The sequence below is a fragment of the Electrophorus electricus genome, chromosome 9 (assembly GCF_041902795.1).
Source record: "Electrophorus electricus isolate QZ-2024a chromosome 9, ASM4190279v1, whole genome shotgun sequence".
In the NCBI taxonomy this organism is placed as follows: domain Eukaryota; kingdom Metazoa; phylum Chordata; class Actinopteri; order Gymnotiformes; family Gymnotidae; genus Electrophorus; species Electrophorus electricus.
The window spans coordinates 17,400,001-17,427,500 of NC_137505.1; the positions used below are offsets into that span (position 1 = coordinate 17,400,001).

The 27,500-nt window shown below is 41.7% G+C and overlaps 1 protein-coding gene across 4 annotated transcripts in view; it reads left to right on the forward strand.

Moving 5' to 3' along the window:
- Positions 1-27,500, forward strand: part of il1rapl1a (interleukin 1 receptor accessory protein-like 1a) — a 66,265-nt gene that overhangs the window by 8,743 nt on the left and 30,022 nt on the right. For all 4 annotated transcript variants that reach the window (XM_081720590.1, XM_035522922.2, XM_035522923.2 and 1 more), the window contains exons 2-3: positions 7,726-7,826; positions 24,033-24,318. In XM_081720590.1, the coding sequence (XP_081576716.1) occupies positions 7,742-7,826; positions 24,033-24,318 (371 nt within the window). In that variant the 5' untranslated portion in view covers positions 7,726-7,741. The remainder of the gene's footprint in view (positions 1-7,725; positions 7,827-24,032; positions 24,319-27,500) is intronic.

Below are 27,500 nucleotides of genomic sequence, written 5' to 3' on the forward strand. Positions count from 1 at the left end.
CATCGTGTGTATGTGTGTGTGTGTGTGTGTGCGTGTGTGCGTCTGCGTGTGTGCGTATGTGTCTATGTGCGCACATGCGTGTCTGTGTGCGTGGTGGTGGGGGGCTGTGTTATAAATGGCTTTATTGACAGAATTCAGCCGGTGTGCCTGGGGTGAATCTAGGACGTTGGACACACACACACACGCACACACAGACACACACACAAACACACACGAAGCCTTTCACTAGAACGCGGTAGAATCACCCCATGACTTAGAGTGAAGGCTCTATTGAAAAAGAGCATAACTAGTGGAGGCTGCGTTTGGCATGAGGCTGATATGGAGAGGTGCCACAGCTAGACACGGTGGTCCAGAGCGAGGCTGTGGGTGATGGCCTGCTAGTGCCTCACGTTTACACTCGTTGCTAGTCCTTTCCCATCTGATTGGATTCCCTTCAAAGGCTGTGGCCTCGGCTTCCCACTTCTCCCTTCCCATGCTTTCCTCAATCATTTTTTTTTTTTCTGTTGTGTCCTCTAGGATTCTGCCAGATGGGCACCTGCGTGTTGTATGAGTGTGTTTTGATAAGGGAATGTGGAGGAATGAGGTAGACGTCACTAAATAATTAACCACCATCAATACAGCAGGGCTCTGAGGAACAGGCCCAGGGTTCACACCTTAGACAGATCAGTGAGGTGTGAAGGGTGTGAGTAGTTTAAACACACATGTACCAAATGTGTATTCGTGTTCTGAATACAAACCAAATCTGTTGTGAGTAAATGACTGGTCTTGTAGAGTCTTTCTTTCTTCTTTTACCTATTTTGTATTTAACAATTTGTTGCACTCTTATGAAGAGACTAACTTAGCAACTCACTACAACAGCAGATGCTGCTAGGCAATGGTGCAGATTGAATGTTTACACCTGAACATTTTATTATGAGCACTGAAATGCAGAACAATAGTTAGTGGCAGTAGTTGTTAGCTGCGGTTCTGGGGAGAAGCCTGCACAGAGCCCTGGGTTTTCTCATGATGGGCTCGCTAATTAGCTAAAGAGTTTGTTAGATGCAAGGAAACATTAAACTGTGCGGCACAGTGGTCCCCAGGGACTGCTCATGAGAAAAGCTAGCCTATAAAAATAGTAATTCTGTCACATTCTGTGTTTCGTTTAACTCTGCATTCTCTGCTCTACTGTATGCATTTACACACACACACACACACACACTGTTAGCAGTGATATGTAGCAGATTGGAGCATGCCTTTGGCTCGTGTCTGGGAGCCGGAACTGGTACACTAAATAATGTAGGCCACCAAGAGTCTCTCTCACACTGTTTTAGTCTGTGTATGTTAGACACTCTCTGTTTTCCACTCTGGGTCTGTTTGGTTCCCTCTCTCCACCTGTCTCCGAGGGGCGTATAGATTGTTCTCAATGAGGATGCCGCCTGCTGCTCCATGGTCTCTGCTCTAAGAGTCTGATTGTCCTTGGGTATACATGTGTGCGTGTGTGTGTGTGTGTGTGTGTGTGTGTGTGTCTGTGTGTGTGTGTGTGTGTGCTCATAATGCAGCGGTATTCCTCTAGAGGCACTGTTCTACTTACTTCATGGTAAATGTGTTCTCTGTCAGGCTTGGGGCTGTGGAGAGTTTAAATTGGATTAGCTCATAAAATCACCACATCAATCATCCACAGCTGTGCCTGCCAACATGCATGTGTGCGTGTGTATATCTGTCTGGGTGTTTATTTGTCTAGGCATGTTCATAGTGCCTTCTTTGGTCTGGCAGTCTGGCAGCGGTGGGTGTGTTTTACATTATTTTCACTTAGCAGGCCTGATCAGTTAATTAATTATAAAAATGTCATCTGTAGGCTAACTGTTCTACCAGCTCTGACATTTTGGCGTCCTTATTCAACATGTTTTCTGAAATAAACTGAACAAAAAAATAAAATAAGCCCTTCCCGCTTTTGCTAGCATTTTACTTAGAACATTTAATTTAGACATTTAAACTAGGGCTTGTAAATAGTAATGGACCCATTGCTTATAGCTGAGTGAGGATGAAAAACATCCTCAGGTGAATCAAGCCAATGAATGTCTACAAAAACCAACCGGGACCAAAGGTGTCAAGATTTGGGGTACAGTGTTTTTGTTCAGGCCTCTTTTTGTTTTTCTAAATGAAGTTATGCTTTCATTAATTGTAAATTAAACAGTATGAGTGCCTAAATGTTTTTCTCAGGCTGAAGTGCTTGAAAAAAAGCATTGCAGATTAGGACCTGGTGATTATCAGTGGTTTATTATTCAGAATGACAGCTGATATTATTATTCTTTCTCTGTTCTCTGCTTCTTACATTACCTTCAGCTTTTGTGTGGGAGAGAGAGAGAGAGAGAGAGAGAGAGAGAGCGAGAGCAGGAGAGCAATGCATTAATCCAATAAAGTTCTAAAACCAGTGCTCATTAAGAGTTCCTAAACAATCTGCTCTTTCAATTTTCTTTTGTTTGAAACATATGTCTGGGGAATGACGCTGTAATTTATTTGCCGTTTATGATTGAAGAGCATACTGTCCTGAAATGCATGCACATCTGGATCCTGTTCAGTTTCATTGTGTCCTTATGGAACTGAGATGAGTGAACATTGGAGAAACAGCCACATCTCAGGTATCTAGCTCAGTTTTTTTACCTTCTCTATAACCTATGATGAGATAAACTGCTTGACTCTGTCATAGAAAGGCGAGTATGGGAATTACACCGTCAAAAAACTTTTTCATCCACCCTCTCAGCTGTTAGAATACTATCGCTGACTAAAATTTGATTGGGCGGGTGAATGCTTGTTGTAAATGCTTATTACATTCTGACTTGTACCACTTTGCAGAAAGGACAAAATGTTGTGCTAAATCAGTACAATATGTTTTCTTAAGATTTGCTCTTTAGATCAGGCTCAATGCTTTTCAGTTCAGTTCATTGTATTATTCATGTAGAACGTTTTCAGTAACTGAAAGAGGTTTTACATAAATTTAATATCTGACCCTTACTGAGCAAGCAGAGGGTGACATTACCTTTAGTTCCATGAGAAAGCATGATGAAGAAACCTTGATATCCAGCCAGTGCTGGAGAGAGATATATATATATATATTTTTTTTTTTTCTGGATCAAGATATATATATATATATATATATATATATATATATCTTGATCCAGAAAAAATATAGGAGCCCACTACAAAATTATCAGTTTCTCTAGTTTTAAAATTGATGGGTATGTGTTTGACTAGGCTGAGCAGTTTTGTTTTATAGAATACTGCCAACATTTCTTCCAAATTCCAGATAAAAATATTGTATTTTAGAGCATGTTTTTTTTTAATATAAAAATAACTAATGGTCAAAATAACAAAACAGTTACAGAAATTACAGACCACAAATAATCCAAAGAAAACAAGCTCATATTCATTTATAAACAACACAGTACTAATATTTCAATTTAGGATGAGTCAAGAAATCAATATTTGGTGGAATAATCCTGATTTTTAATCACAGCTTTCGTACGGGTTGGCATGCTTTCCATCAGTCCATCAACATAGCTGTTGGGTAACTACGCCACTCCTGGTACAGAAATTCCAGGAGCTCGGCTTTGTTTGATGGCTTGTGACCATCCATCTTCTTCTTGATCACATTCCAGAGGTTTTCAGTGGGGTTCAGGTCCGGAGATTGGGCTGGTCATGATAGGGTCTTGATCTGGTGGTCCCTCATCCACACTTTGATTGACCTGGCTGTGTGACAGGGATCATTATCCTGTTGAAAAAAACAGTCATCACAGTTGGGGAACATTGTCAGAGCAGAAGGAAGCAAGTTTTCTTCAGGCACAGGCTTGATTCATGTGTCCTTCACAAAGACAAATCTGCCTGATTCACAGCCTTGCTGTGTAATAGTACAGTAGTACGGATAAGCTGGTAAGGCAAAATAGGGCATTTAATACAGTTCACCAAACACACTTTAATTTACACCCATCTAATTTTTAAAACAATTATGTTAGTTTAGATGTTAGTTTTGGTTATGTTTATATTCAAGGTGACCTTCTTAGTTTTATTATAAGCAACTAGTTACCCAGCACCGAATGTGGTGAAATGATACCTTCTATTACAGCTGAAGATGGATGAGATAAAAAGGAAATGGCACTCCCCAAATAAACTGCTTGCATCTGAGATACCAAAGGAATCCAGGATTACCACAATGTATAGTGGACATGAGTTACCAAAACACTATAATTATTACTTTTTAACAATAATACATTAATAAATAGTAACAAATAAAGACCAATAACATGATCAGTGGGAAGAGTAAATTTAAAGTCCAATATGGAGAAAACAAAAGGAATTCCTGAATTCCATCATTTTTGGCAGTCACAAATGATGGAAATGTTCAAAGGAAGGAATGTGAAAAGTTGGATCTGAAAAAAGGAATAGAGAAATATAGAGGAAAACAGAGAATGTGGATGCTTTTAACAAGGATGTCCAAATAGTGATACGGGTATGGTGTACCATGGGCTATAAGTGACATAAGTACTCATTTAGAATTGTGGTTTGAATTGTGGAATTTAATATATATCTTATATTTAGAAAGGTTTTGACAAAAAGTGTATTTTGATTAAATATTGTTTATTAACAAAACAAAAATAGTTCGAATTTATACTTTAGATTGATATTTTAGAATATATAATACATGCGTTAGACCTACAGCTCTGTCTCACAAATGTAGATCTGTTTAAGAGGTCCATTTTGTATTTTATAGTTTTCTATGAACAGATTAATCTTTCTGTTTTTTGAATTACTTTTTGATCTAGATGCACGTCTTAATGTTCACCTTTCGGAAGTGCATCACGCCTGTATCAACCTGCTGGCACCTTTATTGCAACACAGACATACTCACAGCTGCCTCAGAGTCCCAACGACTGTCCTAATCAAGATCTGAACTGCAGAGCATAATGTCATGGGTGGACAGGTTTGACATTCCGTGGGACACAATGTCATACTAACTCAGGCAAGCAGCAGAAAAGGGTGAGAGACCAGATCCATCAGGCAGATGTCAAATGATTATGACCTTAGTTGTTCCCATCCAAGAGGACTGTCCCAATCCCACACAACATGAATTTGCAGAAATAACCAAGTCTATAACACAAATACTCAAAACATTTTGCAGATGTGAATTAAGACCATGAGAAGCTAGGCTATAGCTACTACTGCAATTTGTAACAAATTAAAACTGTAGAGGAGAATGTAAATAGGGGAAATGCCCTTGTTTGACTAAGAAAAGACTATGGAAAGCAAGATCACATGTGCAAAAGTTGACAGTTATGGTTGCATCAATTGACAACTTGAAGAACTGCCTGAGGGAGACTTTGGAGTCATTGAATCAAAAGAAACAAGCCATGCTGGACATCTTCAAAGCTGAAGGACATCATGGATCCGATAGGCGCGTTGTTAGCAACCATATTACCGCAACATACAATCTACAGCAAGAGCATATCAATGTCTCTCCTGCACTTATCGTCCAGGACTTGCAAGAAAGCTGTATGTCTTATATGCAGAAGTGGCTTCTGAGCCTCTTCTGCAGGCTTGCAGGTATTGAGCTCGAGGTCCAGTTACAAGAGAGTTCCAATTACAAGATTCTTTAGAAGTCAACTGGCCACATGGAACTCTGAGGTACAAGATGTCCTTAGGTAGGTAGGTTAGAGGCCACCAAGGTATTAGCATAGAAGCATAGAAAATAGCATAGAAAATATACACAAAAGAATCTTGGACTAAAGTCCGATAACAGAGCCTGCCTGTTATATTGAGGTAATCCACCTCTCAACCTGCCGCCCCAAGGCCTGTTACATTTATGTCATTTAGCTGACACTTTTGTCCAAAGTGACTTACAAATATGACTGAATACTGCTTGAACAATTGAGGCTTAAGGCTTGAACTGACAACCTTCCGATTACTGATCAAGTACATTAACCACCGAGATACAACTGCCCATTTTGCTAATATATATGGGCCATTTGTTAAAATATTTAAACAGTAAAGTAGTCCTATAATGGAATTCTTTGAATCGTTTGCTAAGTCATTCTGAATTTTAGAAATGGATGATCTCCGTTGAGGGAACAATCAGGGTGAGTCCTGCACAGACAGTCTCCCTGGCAGCTCTTGCAACCTTTTCTGGAAGGGTTCATGTACTCAACAAAAGGAAAATTAGGATGCCTCAAACTCTTGAATGTTTCAAAAGAAATATGTCTGTAGCGTACAAGTGACAGAAAGGAGAGTGGATGTTGTAGAACGTATACTGTAATGGTGTTCAGACATTTGAACTTTCTCATATTATTTTTTTAATAATAGAATATTGTTGGTTAATGGCTGCCATGAAGGCTGTGTGATCTATATGTAAGTGACCAAAAAAAAGCATGCCATCTGCTAGGATTGAGCCGCGGAATTGGACAGAATTTGATGAAGAAGAGCTCTGCTCTGAACTCTTGGGTGGAGATATCTTCTAGTGATCTACTGCCCTACAGACTTCCAACACACCTATCTCTAATATTCTAATGCTACTGAAAGCTTCGTTTAACTGGTAGATTGTTGTTTGAACTGATCTTGGGGGGGGGATAGCTCTCCAGGAGTTGCACAGATTTGGGCAGACTTTGGCAAAGTTGACTTAAAATTTCATGTAGTTTACAGACTGAATTGTTTTGAATGATTAAAAAAAATCTTGCCCTCTGTTAAACAGAAACGTTTCTACAGGTTTTAGTTTCTGGAAGGGCAATTACAATGTGACATAGTTAAAGAAATGTGCAAAATTCTTGCTTCTGTTTTTACTCTTTAAACATTAAGGTCTGCTGAGAGCTAATTCACGTATCTGGGTATTCATGAATAAAATCTGCTTTGCAATACAGTATAGCCTGGGCAATGTAGAAGAGAAAAAGTGCAAAGTTCATACAAGCTAATTTGCTAAAAGACGTTTATATCTAAACTGATGTTAAGCATATTTAATTCCGGTTGTTGAAGTATAAACAAAACCATAATGATTAAATGGAATTATGGGGAAAAGTAGAAGGCTAAATGTACTTCGTATATATTTTAATTTGATCTCTGTTGACAAAGTCCACATTCTTCCACTTTTCTGAAGTTTGGTATCCACTCCTCAGTCCATAACAAATGAATTGAAGCAACAAAATTCTGAAGAGGGGTACATTTAACACGCATTAATGCACATTTCCGTCTGATATATTTAAAAAAAAATTTTTTTTGACCCTTTCTTTTTAGCACTGTCTCAGCTCTCTTGTATTACATCATTAGCCCCAGAACCCTCCGAGCAGTAGTGCCAGGCCCCCGTGTGTACCTGTAGGAGAGCTCTCAGTGCTTAACCACGTCATGCCACTCAGGAATCCACGCAGCTGGCTGATTAAGGGGGGGTGCTTACCTCTGCCACCAGTAACGCAGCATGACACAGCAGAGGGTCTTAGCAGGGCTCTGATCAAACCCACGTCTTCCAGACTCGTGCACAAAGCATGTTGACTCCTCGCGCATCTTTGTCTGAGCCTTCTGTATGGCAGAGCCGAAAGCCTAAAATCCTTTAGTAAAGCAGATTTGTCTTTGAGTAGAGTGATGTATGTTGGTGATGCGCTATCTGACAAATACATAATGCAGTCTCTTCCCCCCCACAACCCCCTCCCCTCCCTCTCTCTCTCTCTCTCTCTCTCTCTCTCTCTCTCTCTCTCTCTCTCTGTCTCTGTGCAGGCTGGAGAAGGAGAAAATGACAGCTCTTATCCCTGTGCTGATTCTACTCACTGGGGTCTCTGTCTCATTGACTCTAAAGGTGGTATCAAAAAGAGGCTCAGGTAGGCTCCACCTGTGCTCACCTCCATGCCACTGTCAGTCATGTTGGCCCACCCACAATAATGGAGTTACAGAACATTTATAGTTATCAAAGGTATCAGTTAATTGGCTTCTTTGTGCAATGTTTCAGCATTAAATCTCCTTTTCTTAAATCAAATATGACAGTACAAAGACACTACATTCAGGGTTTATGTAATATTTGTTTATGAGTGGCCTAACATACTCAATGTGACCTTTGAAGATTCATCTTTTAGTTAAGAATATAGTTAATACGAATATCTCTATTATGTGGTTACATGGTTTTATTCTGTAATTGCATATTTCTTGTGATTGTACATTCTTGTGAAACGGCATAGATGTAAAGGCCTGTCGTCTGTTGTTCAAAAATTAAGCATTTGTGGCTTGAATTTTTATGCATATAATATGAATTAGGTGCCTCATTTGCTACCTCCAGCAACCAGCAAAGAGTTGGGTTGGGTTCTGATGTAAAATGCATTTTTGTCACGTGAAAGAGCAAACTGCGTCTCTCTCAGCATCTCCTTGCACTTCATTATCTGGAGTACATGGTGGCCTTGGCACTCATTTCATGCTCTTTTTCCTTCTCACTCACACACACACACACACACACACACACACACACACACACACATGCACACCCACCCACGTACACACATACACACACACACACATGCACACCCACCCACGTACTCACGTACACACACACACACACACACATGCACACCCACCCACGTACACACGTACACACACACACACACACATGCACACCCACCCACGTACACACACACACACACACACACACACATAGAGCACTCACGCACAAACAGCGCACACTGGCAACAGAGTAACACCTCTAACAGATGGCTGGTTCTGATCTCTTCCAGACCTGTGCTTTTCTGCAAAGTTGTGTATGTGTTAGAGTCTCTCTGTGTGCATGTGCATTTTTGTGCACCAAGCAGACACGTTCTCTCATATCCTAAGCACTCCCAGCACACACACACACGCAAACACACACACACACACACACACACACACACACACAAACACACTCACATACTCTCAGAATATCAAGGATTCCTCCAACAGGTCTTCAAAGGCCCTTTTGTCCTGATTGGACAGGGTCATGCTCTGATTGGTTCTTTTTGTGACACGAGGATGAAAAGTCATGCTCCGATTGGCTCTTTCAAGGCAAGCTGCGAGGAAGTGAATCCGGCATGCACGGCAACCTCTATTTAGAGACTGAAGTGATGGAGCGATTCTCAGGCACATCTTAAAGAAGTAGTGCTGCTAATAGGAAAAAGGAGGCAATCTGACTCACTGCACCACATACACTCCTCAGCCACCTCACGCTGTCTCTTAATTCTTCTTTTTGGTGCCTTTTCACCAAAGTGCAGCTGTGTTGCTGAGTTGGACTCCTATTCTTCTAGCTAGCCTTTGGAAAAGGAAAACAAGAAAATATCTCTACATATCTTGATATTTATTTTTTTTTTTTTGATGTTGCCAAGTACCGTCTGTCTCTTTGTCTCTGTGTGTGTGTGTGTGTGCACATGTGTGAGTGGGGGGGTAAGTAGGTGTGTGTATTTAGATGGGAAGATCAGTATCTAAGGGCTGCAATAATACTGATGTTTTGCACTATTGAGTAATAGTCATCCAGTTAGCAACATAAAGGGAACAGTTTCATAAACAGGAAGGACACAAAATGATGAAATAAATCCATAAAATGTTACTCCCTGAAGATTTTTTTTTCACTATTTCACTATTAAGTGAAAATAAACCGGAAGTACTGAAATATTCACATGAAGGTTCAGTGTTATAGTCACTCTACAATTTAACAATCATCTTTTTTTACCAAGCCCAGAATTTTTAGTACTTCCTGTTAACTTTAATACTAAATATATTTAAAAAGGTGTGATATGTTTAGTCCCTATGACTGTAACATAATAATTACACTTTATATTAATAATTTCACACCCCTGGTGTTCATGTTTATAGATTTCTTTCACCTTTGGACAAACTGAACTTTCAGGCATCTGAACTGAGACCAATTTTAATGGCCAATTAGAAAAACTAAAGTGAAAAACTCTCAGATGTTGTTCCAGTAGAGTTATGGCACATATATTGTTTGTAAAAGACTGTGAAGTTCAATATCTTTTGATGGATGAGGTGTGTTTAACGTTAAGGTGTGTTTAACATTAAGTAAAAACCAGTTTGCGTGAGTGTTACGAAGTAAAGGACAGGTCTCTCCAAGACATCCACACACACACACACACACACACACACACGCACACACACACACACGCACACAATCCTTTATTATCTTCGTTCGTCACAGTTTGTTTGTACAAATGCTAATGATGGATTAGCTGGCGTTTTGGCCTCAGGATTTGCGCTCCTTCATACTAAGAGAGTGTTCTCTCTCAGGTCTCTTTCCTTCTACTTCCTGTCCCATCAGTCTGACCCGCAGGCCCTTTCTCGTTCCACTGGGAATAAAGGCTCTGAACACAACACCCAGTACACCCACAATACAATCCTCTTTTCTATTCCTCCTACATCTAAGAGTTGAATTTTTCTATTTTCCACTTCAAATGTATTAAAAGAAAGAACTCTCCACTCTTATTGGCTGGAGGAGTCACCTGCTTGCCCAACAAGTCTCCTCAGATCCCGTTGCTATGGTTGCGGTAGGCGGAGATGAGTGGGTGAGGAGTATGGGAAAAGATCTGGGACAAAAAGTGGTGATATTGTCAGAAAGGAACTTATTTCTTTGAGGTCAGCGGAGATGCAGAAGGATTGAGCTGAGGTCAAGGAAAGGTCACGGAGAAGGAGCAGAGCTGCAGTTCTGGGGGTTACCATGGAGATATCTTCAGTTTCCCTCATATATTGAGGCAAAGTGCAAATAAAATAAAATAAAATAGTGCATTTAAATACATTTTTTTGTGATTAGAATTCACATGGAAGCTGAATATTTGGAGTCCAGTAATCTGGAGATTTTAATAGATCAACATGTAACTGGGAGGTTAAAGCTACTGTCTTAACTACAAGTGCTCATATATTTGAAATAGATCATTGACTTGTATATTTATATGCACTCAAACAAATAACCAGAGATATAATGTACATGGACTAAAAAAGAAGTCCTCTGCTCTCTTTCTCTCTGTCTCTCTCTGTCTCTCTCTCTCTCTCTCTCTCTCTCTCTCTCTCTCTCTACAGAGAGCAGTAAAAAATGGAAATGTACTGCAGTCTTTATGGGTTTTGGTGATTGGATTTGCATGGCACTGAGCCAGCCTGAATACACACAGGCACGCATACACACACATAGTCACACATGCATACACACACATGCACACACACACACACACACACACACACACACACACACACACTCACTCAAAGAGAATCAGTAACTCAAAATCAACATGGCACTTTTATTGGGGTGCAGGTGAACGTCTAAACCAAATAACCATTTTTAGAAGCACTCGCTTCCTTCTCTATCTCTCTCTCTCTCTCTCTCTCTCTCTCTCTCTCTCTCTTTCTCCATCTTTTACTCTCTCTATTTCTTTCCTTCACAGAGATAGTGGGGGACGAGAGGGAGGAGAGGAACGTTTGAATGCACCCTTGCTTCTTTAAACAATAGCATTCGCTATACGGTATGAAATAAAGGTTACAGTCAAAATGGGCGTGTAAGAACTCTGTATAATCTGCTGTGTCTCTCTTAAAAGCAAACTGCTGAGTCTTCTGCTTAGTCAATTGCTGAAGCTGCTTCTGGAGTAAACAGCTCAACTTTATCCCAATGGAAGATTTAGGGAAGTACGAAGTGAAGCAGAATATTCTGTTTATCAAGTTATCTGTGACGTGTTTTGTTTCAGGTTTTTTACCTACAGCTGACTCCTGTCTTCAGAAAAAAAATCCCCCCCCCCCCAATTTTCTTTCTCTCTTCATTTTTGAAGTCTGTGACATTTAATTATGTGCAGTTCTGAGTGAGACTTTTCCATATCAATAAAATGGGCTGTATTTCCTGACATTTCATTTCTAACTAACACGCTCACATACTGACGCACACATTCGTACACAAACTTTCTCTCTCTCTCTCTGTCTATATAATATATATATATATATATATATATATATATATATATATATATATATATATATATATATATATATATATATATATAATGTGAGATCAGCGATAAAATAAAAACCACATTAAAAACAAGTGAAGTGAATAACTGATTATCTCATTACAGTGGCATCTGTCAAAGGGTGGGATATATTACTCAGCAAATGAACAGTCAATTCTAAAGCAAGTGTAAGGATCTGAGCAACTGAGCAAAGGCCAAACTGTAATAGCTAGACAAGTGGGTCAGATCATCTCCAGAATGGCAGGCCTTGTGGAGTGAAGTGAAAAGTAGCCCCTCTGGTTAGATCCCACAGAACAACGTTTGTAGCAAATATTGCTGAAAACGTTCATGCTGGCTATAGTAGAAAGGTGTCAGAACACACAGTGCATCACAGCTTGCGGTCTATGAGTACATATAGCCACAGACCGGTCAGAGTGGCCATACTGACCCGTGTCCATCTGAAGGCATGTAAGCTTCAGAACTTGACAATGGGGCAATGAAAGAAGGTGGCCTGGTCTGATGAATCATGCTTTTATTTGCATTATATGGATGGCTGGATGCATGTGCAGTGCTTACCTGGGGAAGAGATGACATAGGGATGCACCATGGGGAGAAGGCAAGCCGGCGGAGGCAGTGTGATGCTCTGAGCAATGCTCTGCTGAGAAACTCTGGGCATTGGCATTCATGTGGATGTTACTTTGATACTTACCATCTGCGTAAACATTGTTGCAGACCAATTACCCCCTCTTCATGGCAACGGTATCCTCTAATTGCTATTACCTTTTTCAGCACGATAATGCACCTTACCAGACTGCAAAATTGTTCAGGAATGGCTTGAGGACATGACAAAGAGTTAAAGTTGTCAACTTGAATTCCAAATCCACTTGTTCTCAGTTCAATCTAGCATATGTGGTATGTGCTGGAAAAACAAGTCCAATCCATGGAGGCCCCACCTCACTGGTTATAGCACTTAAAATATCTGCTGCTAACACCTTGATGTCAGATACCACAGGACATCTTCAGAGGTCTTGTGGAGTCCATGCCTTGATGGATTTGTTAGCATGAGTGGATGTCTGATACCAGTGCAATACCCACTACCAGCACTACTATGTTTGATACACACATACCAGTGCAGCACCCATTACCATGACTGTTGGCTGATACATCAATACCAGTGCATGATGCAACATTTTTAGAAAGTCTGAATCGAAGGGCTTCAGTTCATTTTTCTCCTTGACTGTTCTCTGATGGCACGGCTTGCACGTTCCACCTATACTGAGGTTTGTGGTTTTTGGGAGCAGTGCAATTTCCAGTTTATTTTCAAACATTGACAAACCCCTTACACTGCCTGCCCTGTGTAGTGTGTGCCTTGGTCTTACTCCATTTGTACAGGACGTCCCCACTAGGGAGTGAAATCGCACACTAGCGTTATAGCAGTGTGCAGTGTACTCTTGCTGGTAGATAGGCTTCTGTCCAATGGGAAAAGATGTCAGCAATCACCAAGGCTCACTCTTTGGCAGTGTAATGTAGTCTACCTGTAATGATGGAACACACCTGGAAGACCCACTGTCCACTCAGCGGGAGTCCGTGTCTGAGGTATTGCATTGACCTTGTGACAAGAAACACAATCATGAACAATTGTTTTTGCTTGGGTCCTGAATTTAAGTTTCCAACAAGAGTGTGTAAACTGATTGACCAGTTTGCCTCTAGTGTGACCTAGAGAGTAATTTGAGTGGCCAGGTAAGGAATTAGTCATTCAGGTGCTAATAGCTTTCCCCCTTTGATGCAAATACCTTTCATCAACGTTCGCACCAGAGTTGAGCCATGCCCGATTTCCCCAGCCTGCAGAACTGGACTGTATTTCATGGACAGAGAAGATGTCAGGTTTGCTGCAGTCTGTGTCAGAGAGAGATGCAATGTGTGGAAAGCTTGAAGGACTCGACGTGCCCTTTTTGCCTCTGTGTCAGCAAGCTTGTTACCTTGTGCCTCACTTGAATCACAGTTAGTGTGTGCTTTGATTTCCACCCAACATGGCTAGTTGGGTTGGTAGCTTAACTGCACCAACCCAGCCATTATAACCAGGGTGCCTGTGAATGACATCAAGCCTTTATGATTCCAAAGGGGTCCAAAATCATGTAAAATGCCAAACGCATTCGGAGAGTCTAAATGACCCTTTGACCCTCGGTGAGTTTGCTTGCTTCAGTTGAAGCCATCAATTCAGCCTACAGAGCAGAGAATGAGGGGGATAATTCACCACAGACCTGTGTTTCAAACCTGTTAGATACTGGCCATCCAGACTGGCATTGATTGGCATTGTGGATGACCCACCGGTGTAAAGAATCAAATGATCAAGGGGAGTGTCTTAAAAGGCAGGGATGAGATGTGTACATTTCTACACAATTACAGTCCTCCCTCTGCTCAGAGGCATCAGCCAATGCCAGCATCATAAATGAGAAGGGGTTGCTCATGGTTGCTCATGTTGAATCACAACATTGGGAGCAGATAAGACTGACAGAACACTACCGTGGTTTAGCAGCACAGACATCTTAAAGTGACTGTATCCAAGTGGTCCAAGGCTCAAAAGCCAAAGCTGCAAGACAAGCAGCCTGTACCTCCTCGTAAACAAGGGCCCATACCACATACTACAGTGTCCACCTACAGATAAGCTACAGTGCGAAGAAAATCACTGTCTTCCTACATCAAACAAGATGTCATTAACTCACAGTCCTAATGTACAAAGATATTGTACGGTTTGCAAGGGTTACCAAAGCCCAGGGTTGATTCTAGCTGTTCAGAAGGAGCCTGTACAGCATCAGTGTGTGTGATGGGGTCATGTTGTCCAGGTTACCTTTAAGCAGGTCACATAGTGGTTGTGAAATAGCAGTGTAGGAATCTATCCAGGGCCTACAGTAGTCGCAGAGACTTTAAAAGGGCTCACAATTTGTGAACTGCAATGGGAGGCGACATTGCAGCAATAGCAGGCTAAATTCCCCAAGAGCCTTGAGTAACCCACTGTCCCGAATACTGCACCACATCACAGCCTGGTTGAGCTTTTTTCACAGCCTTGTGACCTTTCATACCATCTTCTGATAACGTAGTGATTCGTTACCCTTATCAACACTAAACATTCTGTTCTCCTGTTTGAGCACCAACAAATTTTCTGATTGTACAAAGAGCGTAGAAGCGGTAGGGCGAACTAGTTTCGCCAGACGTAGCGGACACATTTAAGCTCACACCATTTTAGGTTCTTTGGCATCAGTAACCGCTGATTCACTGTAACATTCATCCTCCTCTGACTGAATGACTGAATGAAGATATCAGAGGGTTCTGACTCAGAGCTGGTGTATATAAAAGCCATGTCTGAATAGAGGCCTGAAGATTTACATCCTCGGTGTAACATTGCTGTTCTCAAGAAGACGCTGCGGGTGGAAGCCGGGACTGCCGCTGCCTTATCCTGGCCTGAAGGTGGTTCATGTCTCGTTCAGTCAGTCACTTTCTGTTCATAGTAATTTAATGACCTCCACAGTCTCTCGTGTTTTCTGAGCATTTGACGCAGCTGATTTATGCATTATACACTCTTCAATTAGCCCACCATTTTGCTCCTCCTGTCCAGCAATTTGCTCCTTCTGTTGAGAGGAATAGGACTCCCAATTAAGCTTAATAACAAGTATTCTTCAAAAGAGTCATGGCTGCTGGCACACTCCAAAGCATTTTACACTCATCTGGAGTCCATATTCTATCAGTCAGAAAGCCTTTAGAGGAAAATAACTTTAGAGAAAAAAACGTGTATATTTTTTTCACATCTTCACATCCTCATCTATTAGCTCTTTGAATGGCAATCCAGTCTACACCTCTGTCCCTTCCTGCGCTAAAGTGCTTGTCTGGTAGTTAGGACGTTTTGAGGAATCTTTCTGTAAAATTCACTGGAGCTTGCTCATCAGTAGTCATAGTGAGGTAACAGGATCACAAACAGCCATAGCAACAAAATCTCAAAACAGCCTTTCTTCTCTAAATCCCTGAGAGGATATCCCTTATACTGTCTTACCTGTATTTTGAGGATCCGAAATCCTGAATATATCCAAATTTCAGAATAATGTGTCAGTGTACCATCCAGGTGTTCGGTACCAAATGGTCAAATGTAAAACCCGTCACAGCACTGCTATGTCTAATACACACGTATCAATGTGAGACCAGCACCACCACGGTTGTGTCTGATACACACATACCAGCACACATGCGCAGCACCACCGCTGCTATGTGTGATACACACATACTAGTGCGAGACCTACTACCAACGCTGCTGTGTCTGATACACAAATATCAGTGCGAGACCCACCAGCTGGGATGAAAACTGTCTGCCACCAAAATAATTTCCGGTCTGCAGGGCTCCTGTGGTCAGAATATGACCAGTGATAAGCAGGGCACAGGGAGGCTGACAATGTGTGTATGCCAACAGATGGGCTGCAGTCTCTAACTGCATACCTTCACAGAGCTTTGAGGAAATTAATGGTTCTATTAAAGTGGATGGTGGGTGTATATACAACTATACCGTGTGTACTTATTTCATCATTCATTGATTTTTTTTCTTATGTAGTGGTCGCACATGTCCCTATGTCAGTGTGCTTTTCTCAGAATCAATAGTTGTTAAACACATTACTCATACACATTAAATATAATGTATAAGGTCATCACTAAATTTTAGAAAACCGTATTTCTCGTCTGAAATGCTTGAACACATTTCTCAAGACCTTACACACACATTGCAAATCCTTATTTGGATTAAACATTGATTTTCAGAACAGTGAACTTTCTCCTCAGAATGAAATGTCCACATCAGAATGCCAGGAACAGGGTCACATGTTGATGATGACTGAAGTCCTAGACCTTTCAGTGGAAACAGGAAAAATGTTCATCTGGGTTTTGGTAATGAATAGTAAATATGGTGTAAAAGTAGTAAAATTATTATATCAGATATCATGATAAAATGTCGAGAAAGTAGAACAGAGGCTCAATTTAGATGCTACTGTAAAATAGCACACGCTGGACTTTTACCTGTCTCTCATACTCAAGCCAGGTCTGATGACATTTTTAACTAGTAGATTATAAATTCCACTGCTTGCCTTTTTGGGAGGGACATTCCTCCTACTCCAGCTCATTCTCTGCTTCTCCATGTCTCCTCTCACTTCCCCAACTGTACCCTAAGCCTCTCACAATAGTTTCTGCTACTTCCTGTCTTGCTTAGAAGCTCACTGGATAAACGGGTGGCTGGCAGGTCTAGACAGTTCATTCTTTATGTAGATAGGACAGATTCTGCATGTGTGTCATTTCTATATGAATAAAATCTATTTATAAATGCATTATATTTTCTTCAGTCTGACTCTACCTCTTTGCACTATATTTTGTAATTGATTTAATCTTTTGACTTCATGTCTGTAATGCTTTAGAACTGTTACAGAAGTGTAGAGAAAATCTCTTTACTGTTTGTCCTTCTATCTACTAATTCCCAAGATAAATAAATTAGGCCAAAATATGGCATGAGAGTTTGTCATAAAAATTGTGCTTACATACTGAATATTGTGCACACAGTTTTAAGAAAAAAAAAGGTCTAAGGAATTTGTGATGAGAGTGAAATCTAATAAAATGTGTTTAGAGTTTTCCACCACTAGCACAAACAAATGAAACCAGAGCTTCAGTAACTACTGATTATTGTGCTCCGGTTTTGGAGGTAATTGAGACAAAACTGTAATACCACAAAGCCTGTTAATGGGTGAGTAATTGTTTCATGTGTACACGAGTAATGTTCTCATGTGTGAAATGTACTTGCGTACCTCGTTTTCCTCATTAACGGTGAGATGCAGAGAAGGGGTGAGGTGAGCAAACACAGAGGGTAGGAGAACCTTAGGGAAGGAGTGAGCTACAATTAGTGACTGGAACATGATAACTCATGGCTAACAGCAGTATCTTACCATAGTTCATAATTGATTATGGACGAGCTTTGGAGGACTTCAGACATCATTAGAGCCCATCTGAAGGAGAATTAGCAAGGAAATGGTTTAAAACTAGACTCATACCTCTGTCTTTGTATGCCTTCCTCTTGTCAATACAGAATTATGCAGCTGAATAAATGTCAACTGCAGTTGTTGAAGTCAAACAGGCCTCGTAACACTGAAAACGACCTTGGTGGCAGTATTTCTGAATATATTTCCACACCTACACATGTCCACAGCTTGTCTTCAATTGCAAATATTCTGTCCTTGTTATTCCCCTCATAGTTGCTTTTCCCTGTACCTTCTTATCTTCCTATTGTACACATGATGTGCACGATAAAACCCATGCTTGGTACATGAAGCTTGTTGTCAGTAATTTACACTTTTCTTCAGTCTGACTGAGTCTGTCACACTGGAGGTTGGATTATAAGGCTTAGCAAGCACACATATTCAAAAAACGATGTAGTATAGAGTCCCCCCCCCCCATATTTATATTTTCAAAACAATATTGATGTTATAATCAATTTTTTGGTAAACATTTTTAAACATTTGGTGAAGCTTCCTGGCCTGTATTTATTAAAGTACAACAATAAAGCAGGTGTAAATGTTGTATGTACCTGTTTATCTCACATCATCCTTCCTCTACTGGTAACAACAGCTGTAAGCAAGACACTGTGTTCACTGTGTGAACTTACTGTGGAGTTACTGGTAGCACATGGTATGGTAGTGTTATTACAGGTAGAAAAATGACCAGTCACAAACATAATTAAACAGGAGCAAAATATCTAGATAATATACACCCCTCTCTCTCTCTCTCTCTCTATCTCTCTCTCTCTCTCTCTCTCTCTCTCTCTCTCTCTCTCTCTCACACACACACACACACACATCTTCTCTAATCGTATTTAATTTTCTCGCTTGTTTTTTTTGGTTCATTGCGTTCATGCAAAACATTGTAGTCGAACTTAACGAGGGCAGAATCACTTCTGTTTAGAGCTGTGTACATGGTTGGTGTGAGTGCATATTTTCTATGAGGAAATGGGAGAGAGGTTGAGCCTTTTGATGTATAACAGGATTGTTCCTCTTCTGCTCAATTTTATTTATTTAATATCTTTCTTTGCTCTGAGCTTTGGCCACCATTTCAGTTTGTTACCCCATACATATTTATGGTGTATTTAATTTTGCATGTATGTATGTATGTGCATGATTGTGTGTGTGTGTGTGTGTGTGTGTGTGTGAGTGTGTGTGTGTGTGTGTGTGTGTGTGTGTGTGTGTGTGTGTGTGTGTGTGTGTGTGTGTGTGTGTGTGTGTTTGTGTGCATGCGGTGAGACCTGACTTACAGGTCCATCATTCCTACAATCCTACTCTTCTCCTTAAAGCATCATTCTTCAGTCTCTCTTTCTTTCTCTCTCTCTCTCTCTCTCTCTCTCTCTCTCTCTCTCTCTCTGGCTTTCACACACACACACACACACACACACACACACACACACACACACACACACACACACACACACATATGCATCTCTTTAAGCTTCTCTTCTGAGCTAACTGTCATAAGCACCCACAGACACACACCCCCACTAACCAATCCTTCCCATACACACACACACTGAAACTAATCCAATCTTCCACCTACTCTCTCTCTCACACACACACACACACACACACACACACACACACTGACACACTCATCTATGCACCCAGACACACAGAAACTGGATTTTTCAGATGCATGTTTAATTGAAACAGTCACTGTTCATATCATTTAGTAAAATGCCAGCGGTTTTGCCCACTAAAGAGCTGAGCTGTGTTTATCAGGCTGATAAATGGACTAACACTCTCCTTATCAATATCCACTTGCTGAGATGAATGGGCTAGTTCTATTGCTATAAATAATGTAACACTGTTTGTGTGTTGCAGTGTGCATGTGTATTCTATGTTTATGTCATATATGTATGGCCCAGATTATTGTCATTAACACCATGTGTGCATCGTTGTTTATATTGTATTTTTCTCTTTGTACTGTGCATAGGTGAATATGTTTGTGTATGTGTTGAGGGTGGGGGTACTGGATTTTAGTGGATTAGAAGTAATCTTGGCCAGAGTGTTTTCCCCATGGAGGATTCAGCACACATCTTATAAACCTGAACACACACACACACACACACACACACACACACGCAGTAAGCAATAATGCTGTTATGGAACTGTATGCTAACCTCTGTGAGATGTACTGCTAAACTCTCTTTCTCCCTCTTGCTCTCTCGCTCTCTCTCTTTCACACACACACACACACACACACACACACACACACACACACACACACGTGCAGACACATGCAGTCAATAAGAAATGGTTTGGCCCAAGTTGTTCTCCATTGTGAAATCTCACACAGTGCACGCACTCATACACACACACACAATCACACACACATACCAAAACCTATGTATGTGGCCAAAAATGCACAGTGAGGGGCAAAGAAGATAATCCCTCTTTATTCAGTTCTTGTACAAAACAAACAAAAGGATTAAGATGTGTGAATTCTTAATTACAAGGGAGTTGCTTAGTCCAGCAGCCCACAGAGGAGCACTAACTGAGCTGGCCCAGCCATCCAGTACCCACTCCAGGGCCCCAGATATGCTGCTTCTTAATGTTTTACTGCCAGAACCCTTCCTGTAATCTCACAACTCCTGTGCCATTTTCTGTTGCTCAGTTGCATATGGCATCTTATGTGGCTAAGCCTCTCTGGCCCCGGGCTTGTCCCCAGCGGAGAGGTAGCACGGCACTGTACAGCACAAGGCTGTCATAATGCTACGTGATGAGCGCTGAATCTGGAGTTTATTGCAGTGATAAGGACTATTAGTGAAGGTCAGAGAGAGGAGAGAGTGTGTGTGTGTGTGTGTGTGTGTTTGCCTGAAAACGTATTCACGACGTTATTGTTATGGTAATAAACTTGTTCTCTGTGCTTCTCCTCACTCTCTGTATGTTTCAAGTGTGGTGGGCAGAGCAGATGCAGGAACGCGTCAGGGTTTCATATGCTTACATAAGCTGTCTCACCCCGGAGACACGCGACCTCTTTAGTGCTCGTTTAGCAAAGGACTTGGGCTGGAGCTGTGGGGTGGGGTGGGGTGGGAGTGGGACAGTGAAGATTAAAAGAAAATGGTGAATGGAAATGAGAAGTGAGGTAGGCCTGATGAAAAGCATATGAGGGAAGGAACAGTTTATTTCCTGGTTATGAATAAGTTATTTTAAATCGGCGGGGTCGGGAAAGGAAATGTGATGTTTTAGATTAAAAAATGAGCTGAGCATTTTCCAAAAGAGCAAGAGCACCATACAAGGGGGGAGGCCAGAAAACTGTGCAGTTCAGCACTGCTCGATTCTGTTCGGTTTCTTTTATTTATTACCCAGATAATGCCCCAGGGAAGCTTTGCTCATGAGCGTCACTCAGGCAAAGAATTAATGGGGTTTTTTTCACTGGAGATGCACCCCACTGATAAAATATGCATCCCACCTAACAAGGGAATTATGCATTACTTTTACCTCAGTAAATGCTTAAAGTGGTAAGGGCCATTTTTGGATTCTCTCTCTACCATTTAAAGGTCAGTGTAGCAGCGTGTTGCCATGTAAATTACACCTGACAGAAGAGCACAGTATTGCCTTGCTGTCTCTGATCCTCTTGACCTGAGAAACTGTCACAAAGCCGTTTTGTGCATCTGCTGGGTTCTGCGCACGTGTACATGTGTGTGCTTGTCCTCATGCATATGTAGGCACGTGTCTGCAGACAGAACGTTACAGTGCATGGGCATTCCATACAGTTTACTGGATGAGCGGCTGCGCTTGCTCTTCCTCATTCAATGCATTTCAAAAAGGCACGCCTGCTTTAGTTCCTCCCAGTAGTCAGGACCATGGACAGCGAAGTAGCCTGGTTTCAGCACCACGAACAGTTCTACTCTGTTTAGGAGCTGGAAATTATGACACGATGCAAGGTGACCAGAGTTTACTTGTGTCAGCTTCTGACGCCTATGTGTGACATATCAGACAATGTTGTTTGTGTACACTGATGCAACCCAGGTGCAAGGCAACCCAGCAGGAAATGTGTTTGTGTGTTTATGTATGCGTGTGTCTGTGTGTGTGTGTGTGTATGTGTGTGTGTGTGTGTGTGTGTGTGTGTGTGTGTGTGTGTGTGTGTGCATGTAAGCATGCATGTAAGCTTAAGGTTTTAAGTGTGTTTACGTGTAGGTGAGAGAGAAAGACAGAGGAGCCTGCTAATTAGTAGCCATATAGACAAAGTGATTTGGCAGCTTGCAAAAGCATTGATGTTATTGTACATGTTGTGGAGTGTTGGAGGTGGTGTCTGTTCACTTATTTCAGTGCAGTTATCATGAGAAGTTTGCATCGGCAGCCTGTGAGCCTGCAGGAAAAATAGCAAACCGCACTGCACATTTTAGTCCTTATTAATGTTCCAGTGTTCCAATGTTTCGTTGTTACAGTGCTATTTACCTTTATGCAGGAATGTGTGATATGCTAGAGGCTGTAATGTGGATTATGGGGGCATGCTCCATAACCCAGAAAAGCTTTTGCACAGAAGAAGACTGAAAAGAGAGAGGGGATTAAATGACATTTTGTCTTCTGCAGTGGAGAGGGCTGTTCTATAACGGGCTTTGCTTAATTTGAACTCAATTGGAAAGTTATTAGAGAGCCAAATTTAGCCATTTGTGAATTTGGTCAAGGGCACTGCAGCACAGTTGCCACTTCACAGTGCAGTTTGGAGACTGCTTAACTAGCAGTGCTGGCCTGGAGTCCGGAGCACTCGCTGTTATACCCTCTTACCGGCTGCCCTCATGCCTCAAGCATTGTCAGTGTGAGGGTGATCAGTAGAGTGCCCACAAAGCTTTCTGCTAGTGGTGTGACTAAGGATAAAGAGAGGGGGACAGAGAGAGAGAGAGAGAGAGAGAGTGGACAGGATGTCTGGGCAGTGTCTGCTTGCTTGTGTGGATTTAAATAGCTTAGCTTGGGGTAGGAGTGTGCCAAGTTGCACTTGTTCTTGTTGGCTAGCAGGAGGTGAGTGCCTTGCCTACAGTTCATTTGGACAGACCTGTTTCCTTTTACTTTGAGAGATAATTAGCAGAACACTTGCTTGTTCTTTCTTTCCCTTTTAATAGATAAAAGACAGCTGAATGCAAACGCGTATGATGGAAGTATAAATGTAAAAAGCAATAAACAAGCACTTCCCATAACAAGTCATTTTATAGGATTAGCCATTTGTTTTACAGTGGGAGTTACTACAGTTTTTCTCTGGAATTAGTTTAAGCACTATTTTATTTTTCTTTGCATCCTCTCATACGCTAACATGCATATGCATGCATAACCCCCCCCCCCATACACAACACACCACAACACACACACTTGCTTTTATTTATAGTCATGTTTATGCATTCATCCAAACCTCATAACTCGTATTGCTTAATTGCACAAATTATTTTGAGCTTAATTAGCAGAAGGGGTTAACTTCTTTATTACTGTAGCAGCGAGGAATCAGAATGCACTCTGACTCATGCTGTTTTTACTTCTCACAATAATTATGATTACCCTTCATAGTAATTATTTTCACACTGGGTGCATTGTTTGCCTAAGGGGGAGGGCCTCTTTTAATTAACTGCGCTCTAAACTTTTGGAGTGAAGATGGTTCTTTGGCCTTGACCCAGGACAGTCATGTCACCCTATCACAAATTAGTCAACTTTGCTTTTACTGACTGGCTGTAAAAAAACAGGCCTTCATTTTCTGAAACATTGAAGGTCAACACAGAGTATATCATCTCAACAGTTATCGAAGAATCAATTGACATGCAACTTGTTTCTATAAACAGTGTGACCTTTAGATGTTCTTTGTGAGGGCTTTGAGCAACCATAATGCTTTCGTACAAGACATTGTTCTTTCACTTCTTCATGACTCTTTAAACAAATGATCCGTTTTTCCTTTTTTTCAGTAATTTTGCCGAATACATTACTATGACCTAATGGTTGATATATAAATTCTTCACAGCCGTGACCATCACTCTCTCTCTCTCTCTCTCTCTCTCTGCCACAGTGGATGGCTGTACAGACTGGTCCGTGGACTACCTGAAGTATCGAGTGCTGCATGGGGAACCTGTGCGAATCAAGTGTGCTCTGTTCTACGGCTACATCCGGGCGAGCTACACGCAGGCACAGGCAGGCGGTCTCAGCCTCATGTGGTACCGCAGCTCAGGCCAGGGCCACGGAGACTTCGAAGAGCCCATCTCCTTTGACGGCTTGCGCACACTCAAAGAGGAGGACGCCATCTGGTTCCGCCCGGCCGAGCTGCAGGACGGCGGTCTCTACTCCTGCGTACTGAGGTGAGTCCGGGGAACATGCACGCACCTGCACGCACAAGTGGACATGCACGTATATGTGCAACTGCACATGCAACATGCACATAAGTGCTCGGGGACTAACAGAGACTGGCTGGCTAAATATCAGGAAAGTGGTATGCACCGAGAACCAGCGGAAACTTTTTGTGATGATGAGGAAAGCATAAAAATGTCTTTATGTTGTGTATTAAACTGTATATTTCAGAACCACATGTCCTACTAAGTATGGTAAAATATGAAAAATAGTTATATGCATTTATTTGCTAGAAATAATGCTTATAATACTGCTTATATAGAATACAATACTTTTTTTCTCCTCAGTGGTAAAGAAGGGTTATTTCGTAGTAGTATGTATGGTAATGTACCACCACATGCTTTTGTTTGTGGGTGCACATTTGTTTCTGCATATTTAAGTGTGTGTGCACGCCTGTGTGTGTCTGTGCACATGTGTCTTAGTTACTTAGTTCAGAGACAGTAAAAGTATGAGTGACTGCCATGAGAGACCATGAGAGACTGCAAAGGACAGAAGGAACCTCTGTCATCCATCAATCGGACAGTGACACTCTGACACTATCCCACAATGCTCCAGGCCACAAGCACGCATATTAAACAGCTTGGGTGCTCTCGAGGACTCTCATTGGGTCAGGTGTCTGTCTGTTTAAGGTTAAATGTGATAATCTGCTCATCATGGCAACATTTGTATCATGGAATGTCACTTTCAATTCAGTGTCCTGGGTGCGCGTGTGTGTGTGTGTGTGTGTGTGTGTGTGTGTGTGTGTGTGTGTGTGTGTGTGTGTGTGTGTGCGCGTGTGTGCGTGTGTGCGTGTGTGTGTGTGTGTGTGTGTGTGTGAATGCACAGGAATGCATGTGTGTTTTTACTCTCCACACTCAACACATAATTTACTGTTTTCTATTTTAATATCTTCCTACTTTACAGTTTTATATTTTAATATTTCATATTTGACTTTCATGCTGCGCTCATTTAATATACATGTTCTCATTCCATGGGCGACCTGCCTCAGCTCTTGAAACTTAAACTGTCCTGCAGAAATACTGTACCCAGTGACACGCAGTAATTACACGTGTCCGCTATGCAGCCCAGCCCCTTGGGTGACCGGGCTGCAGCGAATAATGAGCAGGGCCGCTGGTTTCCTGCAGGAGCATGAGATAATGGCCATCTCCTCGTCCCCGGTGCCGACACAGCCGGGTTGTGTCCCCGCTGTAGTAACAATGCTCTCCTTAGAAGAGCGTGAGATAGACAGAGCGTGCGATCGACAACCGCTTGACAGCCACCGCGCCGGAGGATGCACAGGTGAAGGGGTGTGCAAAGGGACCACTCAAGCACATATTACAGAATGCATCTGAGGCTAACAACGACTGAACACTCATCAGCACCCGCTTCACGTCCACGCCGTCCTCTGCGAACATTTGACATTCAGGACCTGTGCAGAAGGCCTTTTAATGCTAGCAGTTAGTATTTCAAACAGACAGACCACTTTGGAAGTAAATGTCTGTGTAGCCACACTAATATGTGGATTTCTGAATCCATCTCTGAAGTACAAAGCAAAGAGTGGGCCGTGCATTACGGAGACTGCGCTGCCTCCTGCAGTTCTGACACCTCCTCGTGCACAAATGCATGAAGTGGGGGAGGGGGGGGGCTGCACTGGAAGACCCCTGTTGCTCCAGCTGGAGAGGCCGTCAAGAGCAGAGGAATCTGGAAGTTCTATTCTTCTGCTCGGCGAGAGATACACTGTGTGGACTGCCTGCTCTTATCCTTGTGCGGATTAGAGTGCAGAAGATGTTTGAGAGTTTCTTTCATAGGACAAATACTCCATTTCCTTTACATAAAAATAAGTTATATTCTCTGTGAAAGCTAGCTGGGTTACTCAGTGAGAAATAAATGCTTTAAAGAAAAGGCTTCTCTGTTAAGCATTCTGACTCTAATATAGCTGAAATTTGTAATATGAAGAGAGCAGAGTATAGCAGAACAGAACTTGAGTAAAACTAAAGCAGTGGTCTCTTCCTACAGGTAATTTGGGATTAAGTTAAATCAATGGGACACTTGCACACAAAAAAACAAAGCATGAATAACATTATACATGAAATGAAAAACATTAGTTTTAGTAAATCGTTTAAGAGCAATAAAAGAGTCTTTGTTGGCATGTTTTGAAAGCTTCTCACCAAATAAAAATAACCTATAATTAAGTGTAAAGGCTGAAACCAGAGAGAGACAGAGAGAGAGAAAGAGAGAGAGAGAGAAAAAAAAAGGAGTAGAGTTGTAAATGTGAATAGATGTTCTGAAAAACAGAAGATGCATAACATATGGTCACCCTGTGCACTCTGTAACCATGGTAATCCAGTAAGAGGGGAGTCCTAAATCGAGATTTTGTCAGTAGCTATCAAAGTCCAAGCCTGCCGACAGAACCTGCTTTAATGGACTTTTAATGGACATACACTCATCTCACAAGGGACCAAATACCTCTGAATTATATAAGGAGCATGTGTGCGTATTTGTGCGTGTGTGTGCGTACGTGCGTGTGTGCGTGCGCGTGCGCATGTGCGTGTGTGTTTGTGTGTGTGTGTATGTGTGTGCGTATGTTTGCGCGTGCGCATTTGTTTGTGTGCATGTGCGTGTGCATGCGCATATGCATGTGCGTGCGTTTGTGTGTGCGTGTGTGTGTGAGTGTTTGTGTGTGCGTGTTTGTGTGTGTGTGTGTGTGTGTGCGTGCGCGTACGCGTGTGTTTGTGTGTGTGTGTGTGTGTGTGTGCGCGTACGCGTGTGTGTGCGTGCGTGTGTGTGTGTGTGTGTGTGTGTGTGTTTGTGTGTGCGGAAGGATTGTCAAAGGAAAAGATGACAGGTTGTGGTGTATTCAAAAGTGTTCCCTGGGCCATGAGTAGCATGAACGATGAGCAAAAGTCCACGGTGCCGTTTATTAACACGCCAAACAGGAAGTGAAGGCACATGCTCACCAATTATGTAACTCGCATCTAGTTATGTTAGCATGCAGAGTTCGCAGTAGTAGTCTAATCAGTAGCACTGATTTCCCACTCACCCAGCACAGTCAAATTTGAAATCAGCAATGAATCAGTGATGAAAAAGTCATTAATATAATTACTTTTTGGGCTGGTTTCAAATGCGAAAAATATATTTAACACCTGGTTAAAGT